Source organism: Ceratotherium simum, chromosome 3, assembly GCF_057802395.1.
Source record: "Ceratotherium simum simum isolate JZ-2026a chromosome 3, ASM5780239v1, whole genome shotgun sequence".
NCBI lineage: Eukaryota > Metazoa > Chordata > Mammalia > Perissodactyla > Rhinocerotidae > Ceratotherium > Ceratotherium simum.
The window spans coordinates 450,994-472,885 of NC_141902.1; the positions used below are offsets into that span (position 1 = coordinate 450,994).

Sequence of the window (21,892 nt, forward strand, 5' to 3'; positions counted from 1 at the left end):
TTCAAAGCCAAAAAGGAGATGTAAGAGAAGCCCTCTTTTGCCTGGAATGACACAGAAAAAAGGGATAAAGGCTTCCAGGCCTCTGGTTACTGACGGAGGCTGGAGCTGTGATGAACAGTCACTTCCGGAATCATCTCTGGGGAAGAGAGAGAAAGAAAGGTGTAAATAAAGACTGAGAGACTCTCACAAACAGGTGGGAAGGAAACCAAGAAAAGATTCTATTGAAAAATGTAGCGAGCGAAGAATGAAGACCATCTCAGTGGCAAAGAGCCAGAACCCCGTCTGCGGAGCCGGGGGCCGCCCCTGTGCCCTCTCCCTGGTGGGCAGACAGTGGGCTCCTGAGAGTGGTCTTCCCTGGAGCCATGGCCTTATTTCTCCAATCCTGGAACAAAAGTGGCCATGTTTTCTTGTTAAGAAGAGTACAGAATGCGTTCTTTCGATCTAGAAGTTGTGTGATTCAGGGAAGAGGGAACCTGCTCCTATCTGACAGAAGCATCTCAGCATCATGGTGCATCCTTCCCTCTCTTGCTGGGCGGTACCTGGAGGAAACCAGAGTGCTGGAGTCTGGAAAGCAGGTTGAGGAGGCGTTGACGCACTGTTACTGGGAGGTATTTTAGGCGTCGCTAAGGCTCTGAGGAATCTCAATTTTCAAGATACTGAACTTTCCCTTCCCAGCTTCTTTTCTCTCCCGTTCTTTCCCCAAACCTTATAGTAAAACAACAAAACCTCTGAATGGATGTAACATAGGGACGTTTTCATGCAGTATTACCCAAAAATTGTCACAAGTATATGAAAGCACCAGTCACAACACATGGTTGACTCTTACTTGCAGGGTCGAAGCTTTTGTACAAACGTTAGGGACAGTGACAAGGTCACAGACAGCGGCACTGGCTCTGCTGTTACCACGAGAACAAAGCACAGGGACATCTTCCTAAACACTCAGGGTGCTCATCCTGGGGTTCAGTCCCCCAGGCAAGCCCAGCTTTATCTCTGTGCTATTCTAATGGGGGGAGGAAGGAGAAGGAAAAGAAGGACACCAAGACTAAACATCAACGCCAATAAACGGGTCACGGCCACACCAGACGACCCAGCTCATCCGGGGAATTCTAAAGGCAAGGTTCATCCCAAGAAGGTCACACATGTCTGAGCTCAGCACAGCTGTGTGCTTTAATTTTAATTTTTTAAATATGAAGCAGAAACATAAGGTTTTGGGAGGGATAGCAGGAAAGAAAGGACACCGATTTTATCTTCACAGGTTCCCTCCTCCAGGCAGTTCTGCAGATATCAGATCTCTTAACTCAGGATGCAGAGCAGCTTTCATTCTCATAAAGGGGACCAGTTCTTAAACATGCATGGCCTGGAGTTTCCAGGATGGTTCTCCTCCCTCTTCTTAAATGCCGGGGACCAGAAAGGCGCCCACTTCGCTAAAAACTTTACATCAGGGTCCCAGGAGCCCTGAGGCTCTTCAGGCTCCACTTGAAGATTTAAAGGATAGCGCAGAAAAACTTCTTCTCCCTAAACGGGTTCTCTGAGGCCGGAACGGGGGTCAGGAGGGGGTCTTCCTTGGCATGCGCTTCACAGTAGGCCATCAAGTCTGCAGCAGCCTTCGACACCTGGAGAGGAAGAGAAAGCAACCGAAACTTCAGAGGAGGCATGGACGCAGGTGCAGTCAGCCAGGGCCCAGGCTCTGGTGTCCAACGCCCTGTGGCCAGACCCTCGCTCCCCCACTCCCTGCCTGCGTCCAGACCCTCGCTCCTCCACCCCCTGCCTGCCTCCAGACCCTCGCTGCCCCACCCCTGCCTGCCTCCAGACCCTCGCTCCCCCTCTCCCTGCCTGCCTCCAGACCCTCGCTCCCCCACCCCCTGCCTGCCTCCAGACCCTTGCTCCCCCTCTCCCTGGCTGCCTCCAGACCTTGGCTCCCCCTCTCCCTGCCTGCGTCCAGACCCTCGCTCCCCCTCCCTGCCTGCCTCCAGACCCTCGCTCCCCCACCCCCTGCCTGCCTCCAGACCCTCACTCCCCCACTCCCTGCCTGCCTCCAGACCCTCGCTCCCCCTCTCCCTGCCTACTGACTTAGTAACCTCCATAAGCCTCTGTCCCCCCATCTGCAGTGGAGGGAGCTGATGATCTGCACCTCACAGGACTGCTGCAGGTCTGGGACTAGGCTGAGGCGGGTGAGGCACTCAGGACCCAGAGCTGAAGGAGGCGCTCACAGTCAGGGCCACACAGCACCCGTCCTGCACCTGTGCAGCCCTGAGTGGGGGTCTCCTTACGTTCTAGGCCCCGGGTCTGTCATCCACCTCACCCTAGTCCCAGCCCTGCAGAGGTAAAGTGAGGTAACCCACGTCAACCATCACTGCCTGGCACACAGGAAGCTTACATGCAGCCCGATATCCTTCTGTCGTTGTGCCTCTGCTTCAGGACTCGTGCTGGGGAGGCCTAACGCCATGCTGATTTCCTTTTTAACCAGCACATCAGGAGATGCTATACACACACACGCTCACGCAGCCTCATATTTCCTATATTCACATATCACAATGTATTGTATAACTTATTGTACATGTTATATATACTACTTCACCGAGCACTGTACCCTTTCGGGAGTCCTGCGGGAGGCTGACCAGTGGTTTCAGGGATGCTGTCATTTCTCACGACATTTCTGTAGTTCCTCGTTGGGAGTCGCCCGGAGTACCCTCCTTTGACTAGCCTTGACAGTGGCAAATTTTCACCACTTGAGGGTGGATTTAATTTTGGGAAATAAACTAAAAATCATTTGTAACTACATCTGGGGACTGAGTGGATGAGCCACCTGGGGACTGCCACTTGGGGTCAAAAACCATAAAGTCAATAGTCAGTTTCTCATACGACACAATACGCTGCCCTGGAGATCCTCCACAGGACTTCTCAGCATCACTGTACCAGAGTGAGTCCCGAAGGGGCCATCCTCTGAGAAGGGGGTAGATTACAGCATTGCTAAGCAAAGTCACTGCCCTCCTTGCAGTGGGTTGTACACACCACATGGTGACCTCAGACTTGCTCTGGCCGATATGTGAGCAGAGGGCTGGGGGTCACTTGGGGGCAGAAGCTTCACGGGGCAACGCACAGTCTCCACGCTCTTTTCCCTCTGCCACCTTGTTCAGCCAAAACAATCCTGAGACCACCTTAACTGATTCAGAGGATTTAACAAGAGCCTGACGGCCCTGCTCTTGATGAGTTCCCTGCCCCAGGACCGAGTTGATCAGAACGTTGTCACTGAAAAGCCCTTCAGTGTTATGGTTGGAAATGAGAATCAAATTCATCCTCTAATCCCATAAATCTTTGAATTTTTGTATTCTGTTTCCTTTGCCACAGACCAGATAGAGGCAATATTCTAGACAGAGGCTGCTCTGTCTGCAGGGTCCCTGACGAAGAGGACATGGTGTAGAGAGGCAGCTAATCTGTGATGGACATGGGGGGGCTGCAGTGAGAAGCATATCTTTGTTGTTGTAAGCCCCTAAGAATGGGGGGAGGGGGCCTTTTGTTACTGCAGCTCCCCCGGCTGACAGAAGAGGTCTGGGGCTGGTGTGAGTTAGCCTCCTCCGTCTGCCTTAACAAACGACCACAAACGAGGAGGCTTAAAACAACAGACATTTATTCTCTCATGGTCAGTGCTAGAAATCAAGGTGGCGGCAGGGTTGGTTCTCCTGGAGGCTCTCAGAGAGAATCCATTCCATGCTTCTCAACTAGTGACTGGTGGTTGTCCGCAATCCTTGGCCTCCCTTGGCTTGTAGATGAATCCCTCCGATCCCTGCCTCCGTCTTCACACGGTCTTCTCCTCTCTGTCTATGTCCAAACTTCCTAACTACTACACATTGGATCAGCGCCACCCCCCCCACCCCGCAATCTAGTATGCCTCATCTTAACTTGAGTACATCTTCAAATACCCTACTTCCAAATAAGATCACATTCTAAGGTTCCAGGTGGGCATGAATTTTAGGGCCCACTATTCAACCCAGTATAGCATGCTTGTGTAAAAGTCAGTCTCATTTTTTTTGAATTGTAAATCGTTTTTTGTTTATCTTTTTTCCCCAGCTTTATTGAGATAATAATTGACATATAACATGTGAGTTTAAGGTGTAAAATGTAACGATTTGATATATTTCTATATTGTGAAATGATTAACACAGTAAGATTAGTTAACACCTCTATCACTTCCTATAATTACGTTTGTGTGTGTGTGGTGAGAACATTTAAGACCTACTCTCTTGGGGCCGGCCCCGTGGCTTAGCGGTTAAGTGTGCGCGCTCCGCTGCTGGCAGCCCGGGTTTGGATCCCAGGCGCGCACCGATGCACCGCTTCTCCGGCCATGCTGAGGCCACGTCCCACATACAGCAACTAGAAGGATGTGCAACTATGACATACAACTATCTACTGGGGCTTTGGGGGAAAAATAAATAAATAAAATTTAAAAAAAAAAAAAAAAAAAAAGACCTACTCTCTTGGCAACTTTCAGGTATATCACACAGTATTGTTAACCATAGTCACCTTGATGCACATTAGATCTCTAGAACTTATTCATCTTATAACTGGAAGTTTGTACCCTTTGACCAATATCTCCCCATATCCTTCACACCCAGCCCCCAGCAACTACCATTCTAGTCTCTGTTTTCAGGAGTTTGGCTTTTTAAAATTCCACACATAAGTGAGATCATACACTATTTGTCTTTCCCTGTCTGACTTATCTCACTTAGCATAATACCTCCAAAGTCCATCCATGTTGTTGCCAACGGCAGGATTTCCTTCTTTCTCATGGCTGAATAATATTCCATTGTACATATATAACACATCTTCTTTATTCATTCATCCACTGATGGACACTTAGGTTGTTTCCATATCTTGGCTATTGTGAATAACGCTGCAATGAACATGGGAGTGCAGACATCTCTTCAAGACCCTGATTTCACTTCCTTTGGATATATACCCAGAAATGGAATTGCTGGGTCATATGGTAGTTCTATTTTTAATTTTTTGAGGAACCTCCATACTATTTTCCATAGTTGCTGCACCAATTTACATTCCCACCAGCAGTGCACCAGGGTTCCCTCTTCTCCATATCCTTGCCAACACTTATTTCTTGTCTTTTTGGTAACAGTCATTCTAACAAGTGTGAAGTGATATCTCATTGTGGTTTTAATTTACTTTTCCCTGATTAGTGATCTTGAGCATCTTCTCGTGTACCTGTTGGACGTTCATACGTCTTCTTCGGAAAAATGTCTATTCAGTTCCTCTGTCTATTTTTTAATTGAATTGTTTGTTTTTCTGCTACTGAATTGTATAAATTCTTTATATTAAGCCCTTTGGATATTAACCCTTTATCAGATATACGGTTTGCAAATATTTTCTCCCATTCCATAGGTTGCCTTATCATTTTCTTGATTGTTTCCTTTGCCGTGCAGAAGCTTTTTAGTTTGATGTAGTCCCACTTATTTATTTTTTCTTTTGTTCCATGTGCTTTTGGTGTCATATCCAAGAAATCATTGCCAAGACCAGTGTCAAGGAGCTTACTGCCTATGTGTTCTTTTAGGAGTTTTAGAGTTTCAGGTCTCATATTTAAGTCTTCGATCCATTTCAAGTAAATTTTTGTGTGCGGTGTAAGATAGGGGTCCAATTTCATTCTTTGGCAGTGATTATCCAGTTTCCCCAACACCATTTATTGAAGGTACGGTCCTTTCCCTGTGAAGTATTCTGGCTCCCTTGTCAAATATTAGTTGACGGTATACGTGAGGGTTTATTTCTGGGTTCTTGATTCTGTTCCATTGTTTTATGTGTCTATTTTTATGCCATACTGTTTTGATTACTATAGCTTTGTAATATAGTTTGAAATCAGGAAGTGTGATGCCTCCAGCTTTGTTCTTCTTTCTCAGGATTACTTTGGCTATTCAAGGTCTTTCGTGGTTCCATATGAATTTTATGATTTTTTTAAATTTATGTGAAAAATGCCATTGGAATTTTGATTGGGATTGCATCGAATCTATAGATGGCTTTGGGTAGTATGGACATTTTAACAATATTAATTCTTCTGACCTAGGAACACAGGATATATTTCCATTTATTTGTGTCCTCTTCAATTTCTTTCATCAAAGTCTTATTCAGTGTACAGATCTTTTATCTCCTTGGGTAAATTTATTCATAAGTATTTTATTGTTTTTGATGCTATCGTAAATGAGATTTCCTTTATTTCTTTTTCAATAATTTCATTGTTAGTATAGAGAAACACAACTGAATTTTGTATGTTGATTTTGTATTCTGCTACTTTACTGAATTAGTTGATTAGTTCTAACAGTTCTTTTGCTGGTTTTAAAATTTTTAGGATTTTCTATCTATAAGATCATATCATCTGCAAACAGAGACAATTTTACTTCTTCGTTTCTGATCTGGACACTTTTTATTTCTTTTTTCTTGTCTGATTGCTCTGACTAGGACTTCCAGCACTATGTTGAATAGGAGTGGTGAGAGTGGGCACCCTTGTCTTGTTTCTGGTCTTAGATTGAGAGCTTAGAGGAAAAGCTTTCAATCCTCCACCATTCAGCATGATGTTAGCTGTGGGCTTGTCAGACATGGCCTTTATTATGTTGAGGTACATCGCTTCTGTATCTAATTTGTTGAGAGTTTTTTCATGAAAGGATGTTGAATTTTGTTAAATTCTTTTTCTGCATCTATTGAGTGATCATATGATTTTTACCTTTCACTCTATTAATGTGACATATCACACCTATTGATTTGTGTACATTGTACCATCCTTGCATCCCAGGGATAAGTCCCACTTGACTGTGGTGTATGATCCTTTTAATGTGCTGCTAAATTCAGTTTGCTAATATTTTGTTGAGAATTTTTGCATCCGTATTCATCAGGGATATTAGCTTGTAGTTTGCTTTTCTTGTAATATCCTTATCTGGCTTTGGTATCAGGGTAATGCTGGCCTTTTAAATGAGTTTGGGAGTGTTCCCTCCTCTTCAATTTTTTGGTAGAGTTTGAGAAGGATTGGCATTAATTCTTTAAATATTTGGTAAAATTCACAAATGAAGCTGTGTGGTCCTGGACTTTTGTTTGTTGAGAGATTTTTGATTACTGATTCAATCTCCTTATTAGTAATTGGTCTGTTGAGATTTTCTATTTCTTCATAATTCAGTCTTGGTAGGTTGCATATTTCTAGGAATTTATCCATTTCTTTTAGGTTATCCAATTCGTTGACATATAATTGCTCTTGGTAGTCTCTTATGATCCTTTGTATTTCTGTGGTGTCAGTTGTAACATCTCTTCTTTCACTTCTGATTTTACTTATTTGAGTCTTCTCTCTTTTTCTCTTAGTCTAGGTAAAGGTTGCCAATTTTGCTTATCTTTGCAAAAGGCCAGCTCTTAGTTTTGTTGATCTTTTCTTTTCTTTTTTTTTATAATTTTATTTATTTATTTTTCCCCCAAAGCCCCAGCAGATAGTTGTATGTCATAGCTGCACATCCTTCTAGTTGCTGTATGTGGGATGCGGCCTCAGCATGGCCGGAGAAGTGGTGTCGGTGTGCGTCCGGGATCCGAACCCGGGCCACCAGCAGCAGAGCCCACACACTTAACCACTAAGCCACGGGGCTAGCCCTGTTGATCTTTTCTATTATTTTTCTGGTCTCTATTTCATTTATTTTTCCTCTGATCTTTGTTATTTCCTTTCTTCTGCTAATTTTGTGCTTAATTTGTTCTTTTTCTAGTTCCTTGAGGTATAAAGTTAGGTTGTTGAGATCTTTCTTTTTTCTTGCTATAGGTATTTATCACTATAAACTTCCCTCTTAGAACTGCTTTTGCTGCATCCCATAAGTTTTGGTACGATATGTTTCCATTTTTTGTGTGTGTTCTGTTTCAAGATGTTTTTCGATTTCCCTTTTGATTTCTTCTTTGATGCACTGGCTGGTTGTCCAGGAGTGTGTTGTTTAATTTCCACATATTTGTGAATTTTCCAGTTTTCCTCCTGTTATTGATTTCTAGTTTTACACCATTGTGGTTGGAAAAGATTCTTGGTATGATTTCAATAGTCTTAAATTTGCTAAGACTTGTTTTGTGACCTATCATTTGACCTATCCTGGAGAATGTTCTGTGTGCACTTGAGAAGAATGCATATTCTGTTGCTGTTGGATGGAATGCTCTATGTGTCTGTCAGGTCCATTTGTTCTGAAGTGTGGTTCAAGTCCAATGTTTCTTTATTGATTTTCTGTCTGAATGATCAGTTCATTGCTGACAGTGGGGTATTGAAGACCTCTACTATTATTGTACTATTGTCTATTTCTCTCTTCAGATCTGTCAGCATTTGCTTGACATATTTCGATACTCAGATGTTGCATGTTGTTAAAGGTGAGTTAACCCTTTCATCATTATATAATAACCTTCTTTGTCTCTTGTTACAGTTTTTGGCTTAAAGTCTCACTCTTTAATAGGCATTACATTGTTTATAAAATATTTTTATCGTGTTCCTATATTGTTTCAGACAAGTGAGTTAAGTTTTCTCTTTTGATCTACATAATAACCCTGAGGTAGGTACTCCTTTTATTGACAAAAAATGAAGGCTCAGCACATGGCATGAACTGTTCAATGTCACATAACAAAGCACACAGCAGAAAAAGAATGGAACCCTAATGTTTTGCCATTAAGCCACAGCCGTCTACATATAAACTACTCAAATGCAGGGCTAGTTCCAATTGCTTGAAATTCTCTGTGCATCTTTATGAAATGCTACTGTGACAGAATGAAAGGAAGCAGTCTGTTCTTGTTTTAGTTCCTCTAAATGGAAGCAAAGGACAGACTTTCAGAATCCTGATTACTTTCGTTTTTGGTGCCTTTTACTTGTTTGAGCCATAGTCATTATTACCCCAAACAGGAGCTTAGCTGTAAGCAGCAGAGACTGGACAACAGTCATATCTAAAACTCACTTGTTAAGAGACCCAGCACCACCTCTACTCATTTGCAATGGTCACACACAAATATCTGGCAGGAATCTTCAAAATCTTTTTATGATACAGAAAGTACTATACTGGGCAAAATTTAATACCTTAGAGCTGCTCACACCTTGTATTTGAACACTTTATTCTGAATGGTTTCCTTATCAAAATATATTGTGTGTTTTATCTTGTTTCCTCAACTAGATTACAGTCTCCTGTGGGTGATGGTCCAACACAATGCCAGGATCCTAGCAGGAATTAGAATAACTGATGATATCTGCCTGCCCTGGCTGCGTGTCAGAACTGTGATACCACTTTACACACAGTGTCTTATCTCATCCTTACGACAACATTACGGGCCAGAAGCTAATATTATCCTCATCCTCACTTTATTAGGTAAGCGCTTGCCCTAGGTCTCGTGGCTTGTGAGCGGCCGAGTTGTGAGTCTCAGGGTTCCTGACCTAACCTTTAGGAACGCTCTTCCTTTCTTACCCACAGTGTCATCCTGTCCCTTACCTTACAATGAGTCACAGCAATAGTCTGCCTGGCAAGTCGTCTTGCTTTCTGACTGTTCCTGTTAACATTGTGCTTCTTTTACATTTCACACCCCTAGGTCTAGTTCTTCCAGGAAGATTTCCCCAATAACTCTGGCTTTTCTGTCCTGTTGATTCCTCCTCCAAAAATATCTCAAATTTGTCCCCCTATTGTCATCTCTATTGTGACTTCCCTAGTTCAAGCCTCCATCTTCTTTCTCCACAGGCTGAAATAACCTATTCAATAAACTTCCCAAGGGATCTGCTATAGACTAAATGTTTGTGTCTCTCTCAGATTCATATGTTGAAACCCAATTCCCAATGTGGTGGTGTTTGGAGGCGGGGCCTTTGCAGGTGACTAGGTCATGAGGGTGAAGCCCTCACCAATGGGAGTTTTTGGTGGTGGTGGTGCCATCAAGTCAATTCTGACTCCTGGCACCCCTGTGGACAGCAGAGGGAACCCAGCCTGGTCTTTTGGTGCCATCCTCTCACCTTGCAATGCCGTATCAGGCAATCCTGCACTGCTATTCACAGGGTTTTCACGGCCAATTTTTTCGTAAGTGGGCGGCCAGGTCCCTCTTCTTAGTCTGTCTTAGTTTGGAAGCTCCACTGAAACCTGTCCACCATGGGTGACCCTGCTGGTATCTGAAATACTGGTGGCATAGCTTTCAGCGTCACAGTAACACGCAGCCACTACAGTGTGACAACCGACAGACAGGTGGTGTGGTTCCCTGACAGAGAAATGAACCTGGGCCATGGAGGTGAGAGCACCAGGTCTTAACCACTAGACCACCAGACCCCAGAGAGCTCCCTCGCCCCTTCCACCATGTGAGGACACAGTGAGAAGACAGCCTTCTATGAACCAGGAAGCAGCCCCTCACCAGACACCACATCTACCAGTGCCTCGATCTACCAGTCTGATTCCAGCCTCCAGAACTGTGAGAAATAAATTTCTGTTGTTTATAAGCCCCCACTATATGATATTCTATTATAGTAGTGCAAATGGATTAAGACAAGGCCCACGGAGAGAATTCAGGGGGTGGTCTGTGAACTTCAAAGATAAAAAAAATTACATCTTTATTTTCACTAATCTCAAATGGAAATTTAACATTTCTTTCCATTATAGACGTAGACAACACACTACAGTAGCATCAGCAGTGTCTGTGACTTTGTCACCAATAGAAATCAGATATTTTCTATCACATTACAGTTATTACAGACCTCTCAATGTTTCATTTATGTTCATTCACTTTATAATTACAGACCCACTATTAGATTTTATATAATCAGTTAATAAAGAAGTATATATATATCACAAATTTTTCTAAAAAATATTCTGATGAACTATATTTCAAAGTAATTAGTTTCCTTTGTAATTTGAAAAACTTATTCTGAGAAGGGGACCATATGGTTCAGCAAACAGCCAAGAGGGCCTAGGGCACAAAAATTTAAGAATCTCAGTTCCGAATGACTTCCCTACAGTTATAGCTGTGCCAGTAGTATTCTCTTACAGCAGCTAGAAAGATATTTTTAAAACATAAATTGGCTCATATCACTCCCCTATTTAAAACTTTCAATAGCCTCCCATTGTACTTTCTAGAAGAAAAACATCATAAAACAGCCAGGGGGTCCTGCCTGCTTTGGGTCTGCCTGTCACTCCAGTGTCACATTGTGGAAACCCTCCCTCCCCACACAGTCTCCTCTCACTATGTGAAAGAGCTTCACACACACAGTTCTCTTTGCAGGCTTTCCTGACCACTTCATCCAATAACGACTTTCCTCCTTATTCTCTCTCAGAGCACCCCATTCTTTTCTTCACAGGAAAACACTTACCACACTTGATAATTACATCCACTGCTTGTTTATTTGCTGTTTGAGATTCCCCTTCAGGGACCATGCCCTCTGAAGGCAGGAACCATATCTGCTTTATTCACCCCGGTATAATCAGTGCCCGGCAGAGCAGACACCCAAATAATTGCTGAGGGAGCTCTCAGACATAACCTTATTCAAAAAATATTCCATTCAACTAATATTTACTGAGTACCTCATATGCCAGGCAGTTCTGGAGGCTTAGAATAATCAGAGGACAAAAGACACAAAGTTTCCTGTCCTGTGGAACTTATTTAGTATTCTAGACTTCCAATTCCGACCATGATGGAGGAACAGGGACCAATTAAACCCTCCTGCTTTAACTTAAAATCAGGAAAAAACAGGGGGCTGGCCCTGTGGCATGGTGGTTAAGTGCAGTGCACTCCCCTTAGGCGCCCTGGGTTTGCAGGTTCGGATCCCGGCCATGGACCTACATCAGCCATGCTGTGGCGGCAACTCACATACAAAATAGGGGAAGACAGGCACAGATGTTAGCTCAGGGCGAATCCTCCTCAAGCAAAAAGAGAGGAACATTGGCAACAGACGTTAGCTCAGGGGAAATCTCCCTCAGCAAAACAAAAAAGAAATCTGGAAAAAATACATGAACAAATGGTTTTAAATGTTAGCAGGCAGCACAGGACAGTGATCCCTGAGAGAAGGGAGACAAGACAAGCCCCACGATCATCCAGCTTACTGCTTGAAGAGAGTTTCTAGCCAGGGCACAGGGAGGGGTCACCCACACAGAGCTGAGGACCCTCCCTGAGTTGAGGAGAAAGCAGCAGAGAAGAAAGAGCCATCCACGCACAGAGAAAGGGAGCTCTGGGGGCCTCCAGAGGACTCCTTCTGAGTCTTTAGCTGAGTCCTGCTCAGCACACATGAGGGAGAAACTACTTGAGGCTGTGCAGAGGATCTCAGGAAGGATCAGGTGAAGCATCCCCAGTGACCACACGAGGCTGGAATGTTGTGTCTCCACTGGCCAGAGTAGAAAGACCTCATTACACATGGGGGATTGAGTAGTGTCCTAAAAAGGGTATGGCTTCAGCAGTGGTGCCAAACAAACCTAGGTTAAAGGCTGCTGTGGACCCACCTATCACAGTTTAAATAGATCAAAATGTTTCCCAGTAACTTAATTGCACCACAGAACAACACCTGAAAATATTTAAAGGAATATAAAAAATTCCAGTATGCCACAAAATAAAATTTACAATGGCTATAATCCAATTAAAAAAATCCAGGTGTGCAAATAAGTAGGAAAGAAAATCTCTCCTGTAATGAGGAGAAAAATTAATCCAAAGAAAAAGACCCAGAATTGACAAAGATGATAAAATTAGTAGATAAGGATGCTGTTCAAAGAGCTATTGTAAATATTGTACTCTATCAAGAAGACAGAGGAGGGGTTGGCCCGGTGGCACAGCAGTTAAGTGCACGCACTCTGCTTCTGCGGCTCTGCATTCACAGGTTCGGATCCCAGGCGCATACCAATGCACCACTTGTCAAGCCATGTGTGGCAGCATCCCATATAAAGTAGAGGAAGATGGGCAGGGATGCTAGCCCACGGCCAATCTTCCTCAGCAAAAAGAGGAAGATTGGCATCAGACGTTAGCTCAGGGCTGGTCTACCTCACACAAAAAAAATAATAATAAGAGAGAAGATAGAGGAAAGTAAAACATGATAAAAAGAGACATGGAAGATATTAAAAAGACCCAAATCCAATCTCTAGAGATGAAAAATACACTAACTGAATTAGCATCAGATTAGACATTGCAGAAGAAAAGATTAGTGCACGTGAAGACAACAATGGAAACTCTCTAAAGTGAAGCACAGAGAGAAAGTAGACTGAAAAAAAGTTGAACAGAGCACACCCACCTAGGAGACAACTTCACATGGCTGAATGTGCCTATAAGTGAAGTCTCTGAAGGAGAGGACAGGAAAGAAGGAATATTTGAAGACCTAATGACTGAACATTTCCCAATTTGACGAAAACCACAAACCCACAGTTTCAAGTAACTCAACAAGCCCCAAATGAAGAAACACGAATCAAACTGGACCAACATAGTGTGATCAAATTGCTTATACAGTATTTGAGTGGGAAAATGGAGAGAACAGAAAACAAAGCACAATAAATAGTTATAGAGAATGTTAGAGGGTAGTAAGTTTTATAAGAAAATGAGAAGTAGAGCAGGGATTGAGAGTGTGTGCATGTGCTGAGGGGTGGAACAGGTTGCAATGGTTAGGCTTAATGAGAAGGTAAGCAATATTTGGGTGAAAACTTACAGAATGAAGGTTACAGTGAGAGAAATGGGGAGCCACTGGCAAATTTAGAGGTGCGCTCTGGATACCATGTTGAGAACAGGCCCCTGTGGGAGTAAAAGGTAGAAGCAGAGACTACGGAGATTATTCTGTAATCCAAGTGGAGGTGACAGTAGTTGAGAATAGAGCATTAGCAGCAGACGTGGTGAAGTGGCACAATTCTGGATAAATAGCATTGGAATGCAGAATCACCAGGATTTTCTGATGAATTGGAGAAAGGGAGTGAATAAAAAAGAATTCAGGATAACTTGAAGTTTCTCAGCCAAGCAAATAGAAAGATGGAGTTGCCATCATTCCAGCTGGTTAAAACTACAGGGAAAGAAGTGTTTTGGGAGAAGATCAGGAACTTGGTTTTAGGCAGGTTGACATTGAAACGTCTATTTGTGAGATATACAGTGCTGGAGTTTGGGAGCAAGATCTAGACTGAGCTGTAAATTTGGGAGTTGAGGTCACACAGATGGTACATAAAGCCTTGGGAATTAGCAAGATCACCAAGAGGGTACATTTAAGTAGAGAAGAGAGGAACGAGGACTGAACCCTGGAACTCTCCAACAAAAGAAGTTGGGGAGGCTCAGAGGAACCAGCAAAGGAAATTTAGGAGCAGCCTGAGAGAGTGGGGAGTACTGAGACCACGTGAAGACAGAGCTTCAAGGCATACGGAATCCCTGACTATGCTGAATGCTGCACTAGGTCAAGTAGAACACTGAGAACTGACCGTTCGATTTAACCTGGAGTTGCTGGGACCTTGACGAGAAGCTTCACTGGAACGGGTTTAGGAGAAAATCCTCCTCCTTCTCCTTCATGAACAATTCAACAAGGCAGTGGGGGGCACCGAGCACGGTAGGCTTCCACAGCAGGTCAGGGGCCCATGGTGGGACGTGAGAGCTCGGGCAGGGCGAGGCCTGGTGAGGAGTGTGAGAGCCCGAGGGGATATGAAGGCATCCCTGTCGGGAGAAGAAGATGTGCAGGGGGAGGTGGTTCCCTACAGGGGAGTCGATCGGATAAGGGTGAGAGGAGGCGGGTTTCTCATCGTCACTGAGGGGAACCACGAATATGGCAAGTCAAAAGCGGGAATGAGCCCTGTGGTGTAAGAAGTTCTGGTGGTGTCGGAGTGAACCCAGGGCTACATACACACATATACAGATGAAGGAATAAACACAGATGTAAAGTGTGTGTGTGTGCACGTGTGTGTCTATTCTCTGGCTCTGTCCACCGAGAAGACCTAGCAGCGGCAACACTTCAGCAATGAGCACTTAGCACCCAGATCTTGATTTCTAAATACCATTCTCAAAAGAACTAGTGCTCCTTGGAGAAGAGGCTGACTTAGGCAGGGGCAGGGAAATAACAAGAGGACCCTAGAACATGTTTTTGTGCCAAACACTAAGGAAGTACTCAAAGAATGATGGAGGCACGTCAAAAAGACACAGTAGCCAGCTTTTTAGTCTGGGCCAATTTAAACACAAAAAGTCAGTGATGATAGCAGCAGATTATAACCCATTCAATAAAAGAGGAAACTACAAGTCTATATCAATATAATTAAACACATTTTAAAAAATGGAGGGCCGGCCCCGTGGCTTAGCAGTTAAGTGCATGCGCTCCGCTACTGGCGGCCCGGGTTCAGATCCCGGGTGCGCACCGATGCACCGCTTCTCTGGCCAAGCCGAGGCCATGTCCCACATACAGCAACTAGAAGGATGTGCAACTATGACATACAACTATCTACTGGGGCTTTGGGGAAAAAAAAGGACGAGGATTGGCAATAGATATTAGCTCAGAGACGGTCTTCCTCAGCAAAAAAAAGAGGAGGGTTAGCACGGATGTTAGCTCAGAGCTGATCTTCCTCACAGAGAAAAAAAAAATTGAATGTTTGAACGCAAATAGAATAGTTATATGGCCTCAAGGTCTCTCCCCCAAACTCCAAATATTTATTAACTATAAAAGGAAAAAGAATAGCTTTACGTGGAGAAACCTGAAAGACACCTCCTCAATCATGTAATCAAAGTTAATATCACCAGTAAGTGACAATTTGAAATCATGTGCCACTGAGAGAACGCAATGAGATGAACACCCCATCAGGTCTATGATTTAATGCCAAAATTTTGTTACCTGAATTAAGTCAGGAAGAAATATCAGACAAACTCAAATTGAGTGACATTCTATAAAATAAATGGCCTGTAATCTTTAAAAACGTCCATGTCATGAACATCAAGGCCGTCTGGGGAGCTGTCCTGACAGGACAGCCTGAGCAATGCACAGTTCTGGTCGGGGCCTCTGGCTAAAAGGGACATTACAGGGATGATTTGCAATACTTCAGTGGGGTCCAAGTACTAGAAGGCAGTAATGTATTAATGATAATTTCCTAATTCTGGTGCCTGTGTTATGATTACGTAGAAGAATGTTTGACTTGTAGAAAATACACACTCAAGTATGTGGAGGTGAGATGGCATCTGTTGACACCTTATTCTCAAATGGTTCAGGGAAAAATACAATTCTTTGTACTGTATTTGAAACTCTTCTGTACCTTTGAGATTATTTCCAGAGTAAAAATAATTTTTCAAAAGAAAAAGAAATTAGAGACAGTGAATATAGACAACTTTTTCAAGAAGTTATGCTGCAAAGCAGCACAAACAAGCGAGGCAATGCAAAAGAACTGGAAAATGAGTGATAAAACAGCAACACTAAGCCCTCATATATCAATAATTACCCAAAATGTAAATGGAATGAATGTTCCAATCAAAAGACACAGAGTGTTGGGATGGATTAAAAAACAAGACCCAACAATATGCTGCCTCCAGGAACCACATCTCAGCTCTAAAGACAAGCACAGGCTCAGAGTGAAAAGATAGAAGACAATACTCCAAGCTAATGGCAAACAAAAGAAAGCAGGGGTTGCCATACTCATATCAGACAAAGTAGACTTCAAAATAAAACAGGTTAAGAGAATCAAAGAGGGGCAATATATAATGATAAAAGGGACACTCCACCAAGAAGACACATCAATTATAAATATATGTGTACCCAGCATAGGAGGACCAAAGTACATAAAGCAACTATTAACAAACCTAAAAGGAGACATTAACAACAACACAATCCCCTTAAAATAGGGGATCTTAACACCCCACTTTCATCAATGGATAGATCATCCAGACAAAAAGGCAATAAAGAAACGGTGGACTTAAATGAAAAACTGGATGAGATGGACCTAGTAGACATATACAGAGCACTCCACGCACAAACAGCTGACTACACATTCTTCTCAAGCGTTCATGGAACATTCTCAAGGATAAGCCATATGTTGGGAAACAAGGCAAGCCTCAATAAATTTAAGAAGATTGAAATCATAACAAGCATCTTTTCAGACCATAATGCTATGAAACTGGAACTCAACCACAAGGAAAAAACTGGGAAAGTGACAAAAATGTGGAGATTAAACAACATGCTACTGAACAGCCAATAGATTATTTCTGAAATTAAAGGAGAAATCAAAAAATATCTGGAAACAAACGAAAATGAAAATACGTCATACCAACTTATATGGGATGCAGCAAAAGCGGTCCTGAGAGGGAAATTCATAGCAATACAGGCCCACCTCAACAAACAAGAAAAAGCCCAAATAAGCAACCTTAAATTATACCTAACAGAACTAGAAAAAGAAGAACAAACAAAGCCCAAAGTCAGCAGAAGGAGAGAAATAATAAAAAGTAGAGCACAAATAAATGAAATTAAGACCAAAAAAACAGTAGAAAGGATTAATGAAACAAAGAGTTGGTTCTTTGAGAAGATAAACAAAATTGACAAACCCTTAGTCAGACTTACTAAGTGAAAAAGAGAAAAGGCTCAAATAAATAAAATTAGAATTGAAAGAGGAGAAATTACAATGGATATCATGGAAATATAAAGGATTATAAGAGAATACTGTGAGAAACTATATGCCAACAAATTGGACAAGCTAGAAGAAATGGATAAATTCTTAGACTCACACAACCTCCCAACACTGAACCAAGAAGAAATAGAGAATCTGAATAGACCACTCACAAGTAACGAGATTGAACTAGTAATCAAAAATTTCCCTAAAAATAAAAGTCCAGGACCAGACGGCTTCTCCAGTGAATTTTACCAAACATTCAAAAAAAGATTTAATACCCATCCTTCTCAAACTATTCCAAAAAATAGAGGAAGATGGAACACTTTCTAACTCATTCTATGAGGCCAACATCACCCTGATACCAAAGCCAGACAAAGACAATACAAAAAAGGAAAATTACAGGCCAATATCGCTGATGAACATAGATGCAAAAATTCTCAAGAAAATATTTGCAAACTGAATACAGTAATACATTTAAAAGATCATGCACCATGATCAAATGGGATTTATACCAGGGACACAGGGATGGTTCAACATCCACAGATCAATCAAGGTGATACACCACATCAACAAAACAAAGAAGAAAAACCACATGGTCATATCAATAGATGCAGAGAAGGCATTTGAGAAGATCCAACATCCATTTATGATAAAAACTCTCAACAGAATGGGGATAGAAGGAAAGTACCTCAACATAATAAAGGCTATTTAGGACAAACCCACAGCCAACATCATACTCATCGGGAAAGTCTGAAAGCCATTCCTCTGAGAACAGGAACAAGACAAGTGTGTCCACTCTTGCCACTCTTATTCAACATAGTACTGGAGGTTTTGGCCAGAGCAATTAGGCAAGAAAAAGGAATAAAAGGAATCCAAATAGGCAACAAAGAAGTGAAACTCTCACTATTTGCAGACGACATGATTTTATATATAGAAAAGCCTAAAGAATCCATTGGAAAACTATTAGAAATAATCAACCACAGCGAAGTTGCAGGGTACAAAATCAACCTACAAAAATCAGTTGCATTTCTGTATGCTAATAACGAACTAACAGAAAAAGAGCTCAAAATGATAATACCATTTACAATTCATCAAAAAGAATAAAATATCTAGGAATAAATCTTACCAAGGAGGTGAAAGATCCATACAATGAAAACTATAAGACATTATTGAAAGAAACTGATAATGACATAAACAAATGGTAAGACATCCCATGCACATGGATTGGAAGAATAAACATAGTTAAAATGTCTATATTACCTAAAGCAATCTACAGATTCAACACAATCCCAATCAGAATCCCAATGACATTCTTCACGGAAATAGCAAAAAGAATACTAAAATTCATATGGGGCAACAAAAGACCCCGAACAGCTAAAGCAATCCTAAGAAAAATGAACAAAGCTGGAGGCATCACAATCCCTGGCTTCAAAACATACTACAAAGCAATAGTAATCAAAACAGCATGGTACTGGTACAAAAACAGGCACACAGATCAATGGAACAGAATTGAAAGCCCAGAAATAAAACCACATATATACGGACAGCTAATTTTCGACAAAGGAGCTAAGACCATACAATGGAGAAAGGAAAGTCTCTTCAATAAATGATGTTGGGAAAACTGGACAGCCACATGCAAAAGAATGAAAGGAGAGGGGCTGACCCAGTGGCACAAGTGGTTGAGTGCACGCATTCAGCTGTGGTGGCCCGGGGTTCGCCAGTTTGGATCCCGGGCGCACGCCAACACACCGCTTTGTCAAGCCATGCTGTGGCGGCATCCCATATAAACTGGAGGAAGATGGGCATGGATGTTAGCCCAGGGCCAGTCTTCCTCAGCAAAAAGAGGAGGATTGGCAGATGTTAGCTCAGGGCCAATCTTCCTCACAAAAAGAAAAAAAGAAAAAAGAATGAAAGTGGACCACCTGCTACCACCATTCACAAAAATTAACTCAAGATGGATCAAAGACCTGAAGGTGAGACCTGAAACTATAAATCTCATAGAAGAAAATATAGGCAACACACTATTTGACATTGGTCATAAAGGAATCTTTTCGGATGCCATGCCTACTCATACCAGGGAAACTAAAGAAAAAATAAGCAAGTGGGACTTCATCAGATTAAAGAGCTTCTACAAGACAAATGAAACCAGGATCAAAATGAATAGACAACTGACCAGCTGGGAAAAAATATTTGCAAAACATATATCTGATAAGGGGTTAATCTCCATAATATAAAATGAACTCACATAAGTGAACAACAAACAACCCAATGAAAAAATGGGCAGAGGAAATGAACAGACACTTCTCCAAAGAAGACATACAGATGGCCAATAGGCCATGAAAAAGATGTTCAACATCACTAATCATCAGAGAAAGGCAAATCAAAACCACACTAACATACTACCTCATGCCCGTTAGAATGGCTATAATCACCAAGACAAAAAACAACAAGTGTTGGAGAGGATGTGGAGAAACAGGAACCCTCATACACAGCTGGTGGGAATGCAAACTAGTGCAGCCTCTATGAAAAACGGTATGGAGATTCCTCAAAAAATTAAAAATAGAAATACCCTATGATCCAGCTATCCCACTACTGGGAACCTATCCAACGAACCTGAAATCAACAATCCAAAGAGGTTTATGCACCCCTATGTTCATTGCAGCATTATTCACGATAGCCAAGAAGTGGAAGCAACCCAAGTGTCCCTCGATTGATGACTGGATCAAGAAAATGTGGTATATATATACAGTGGAATACTATTCAGCCATAAAAAAAGACAAAATCGTCCCATTTGCAACAACATGGATGTACCTGGAGGGTATTATGTTAAGTGAAATAAGCCAGAAAGAGAAAGACAAACACCATATGATCTCACTCATATGTGGAATATAAGCCAACACATGGACAGAGAAAACCGTATTGTGGTTACCAGTGGCTAGGGGGGTGGGGGGTGTGTACAAGGGGTGAAAGGAGACATGTATATGGTGACTGACAAACAAAAATGTACACCCAAATTTCACAATGTTATAAATTATTAAGACATCAATTAAAAAAAAAAGAAGGTATACTATAAATGCTGGCTACTTATAGTCATGACATGAAACACTTTACTTATCTTATAATGGTCAATTCGGCCTTTTTAAAAAATTTTTCATTGAATTTTCTCGTATGATCACAGTTTTATTTGGCCAATTACCTTCATTCTTGGAATTTCCCAAACCATAAATGTAATTGGAAATGTCATGCTGAATCTAGTTCCTGATGTCTTGTTATATGACACTCTTAGTACCCGAACCTAAAGCTACCCACTAAAAAAAGTGTTTCCTGAATACCTCAGCACCGTGAAAGGACGCAAAAAAGTAGAGGTTGTGGTCTTTGACTTTGAGGACTGTATAGTCTAGTTGGAAAAATTTATCTGATGAAGGTGAAATTAATTAGTAAATTGACTAGTAAATATGATCAGAATGGAACAGATTCATGGAGAAGTGGGGATTGGAGCTGACCCCTAAGAGAGGAGTAAGATTTGGGTAGTGTCTTAGTCTGTTTGGGCTACTATAACAAAATGCCAAGGACCAGGTGGCTTATAAACAACAGAAATATATTTCTCACAGTTCTAGAGGTGGGGAAGTCCAAGATCAAGGTGCAGGCAGATTTGGTGTCTGGTGAGGGCCCACTTTCTGGTTCACAGAGGGCCAGCTTCTCGCTGTGTCCTCCAATGCTGGAAGGGGCGAGGGAGCTCCCTGGGGTCTCTCATAACAGCACTAATTGCCCTCATGACCTAATCACCTCCCCAAGGCCCCACCTCCTAATACCATCACCTTGGGTGTTAGAGTTTCAACATATGAATTTTGAGGGGACAAAAACATTCAGTCTATAGAAGACAGGAAAAGAATTGGGAGGGGCATTCTTAGTGAGGGACCCCGAATAACCAGAGGTAGGAATTTGCATAGCATTTTCTTGGGATAGTAAGGAGAGCCAGTTGGAAAGAGAAATGAGAAATAATCTTGACATTTCCATGTGGGCTCGACTGATGGAGCATCCATCAGTAAGGAAGCAATCATTTCACCCACGCTCCCGGTCTCGGCTACCTTTAGTTCTTACATCTGCGTTATTCTTCAGGATGCTCACAGTGCCTCTGTCAAAAAGCATCTCTCCACCTTACGATTCTCACCCCTCCTTAGGTATCTGTCCCCTTTCCACCCATATGGATGGGGTTAATTCCTAGGAGCTATCTTTGTGCAATGTGGTTCGATTCTAATGTCAGCCGACTGAAGCTGCAGGTGGCTCATCCTTGCTAGAACAGAGACACCATGCTAGGAACACAGAATCGAGACAAAAGGGGATGGACCCAGTCTATCTCG

At 42.3% G+C, this 21,892-nt stretch overlaps 1 protein-coding gene across 7 annotated transcripts in view; it reads right to left on the reverse strand.

Annotated features, from left to right (window-relative positions):
• Positions 1-1,144: 1,144 nt before the first annotated feature.
• The window catches only part of GNG2 (G protein subunit gamma 2), a 110,556-nt gene continuing 89,808 nt past the window's right edge, over positions 1,145-21,892 (reverse strand). For all 7 annotated transcript variants that reach the window (XM_087421558.1, XM_087421586.1, XM_087421577.1 and 4 more), the window contains one exon: positions 1,145-1,613. In XM_087421558.1, the coding sequence (XP_087277684.1) occupies positions 1,485-1,613 (129 nt within the window). In that variant the 3' untranslated portion in view covers positions 1,145-1,484. The remainder of the gene's footprint in view (positions 1,614-21,892) is intronic.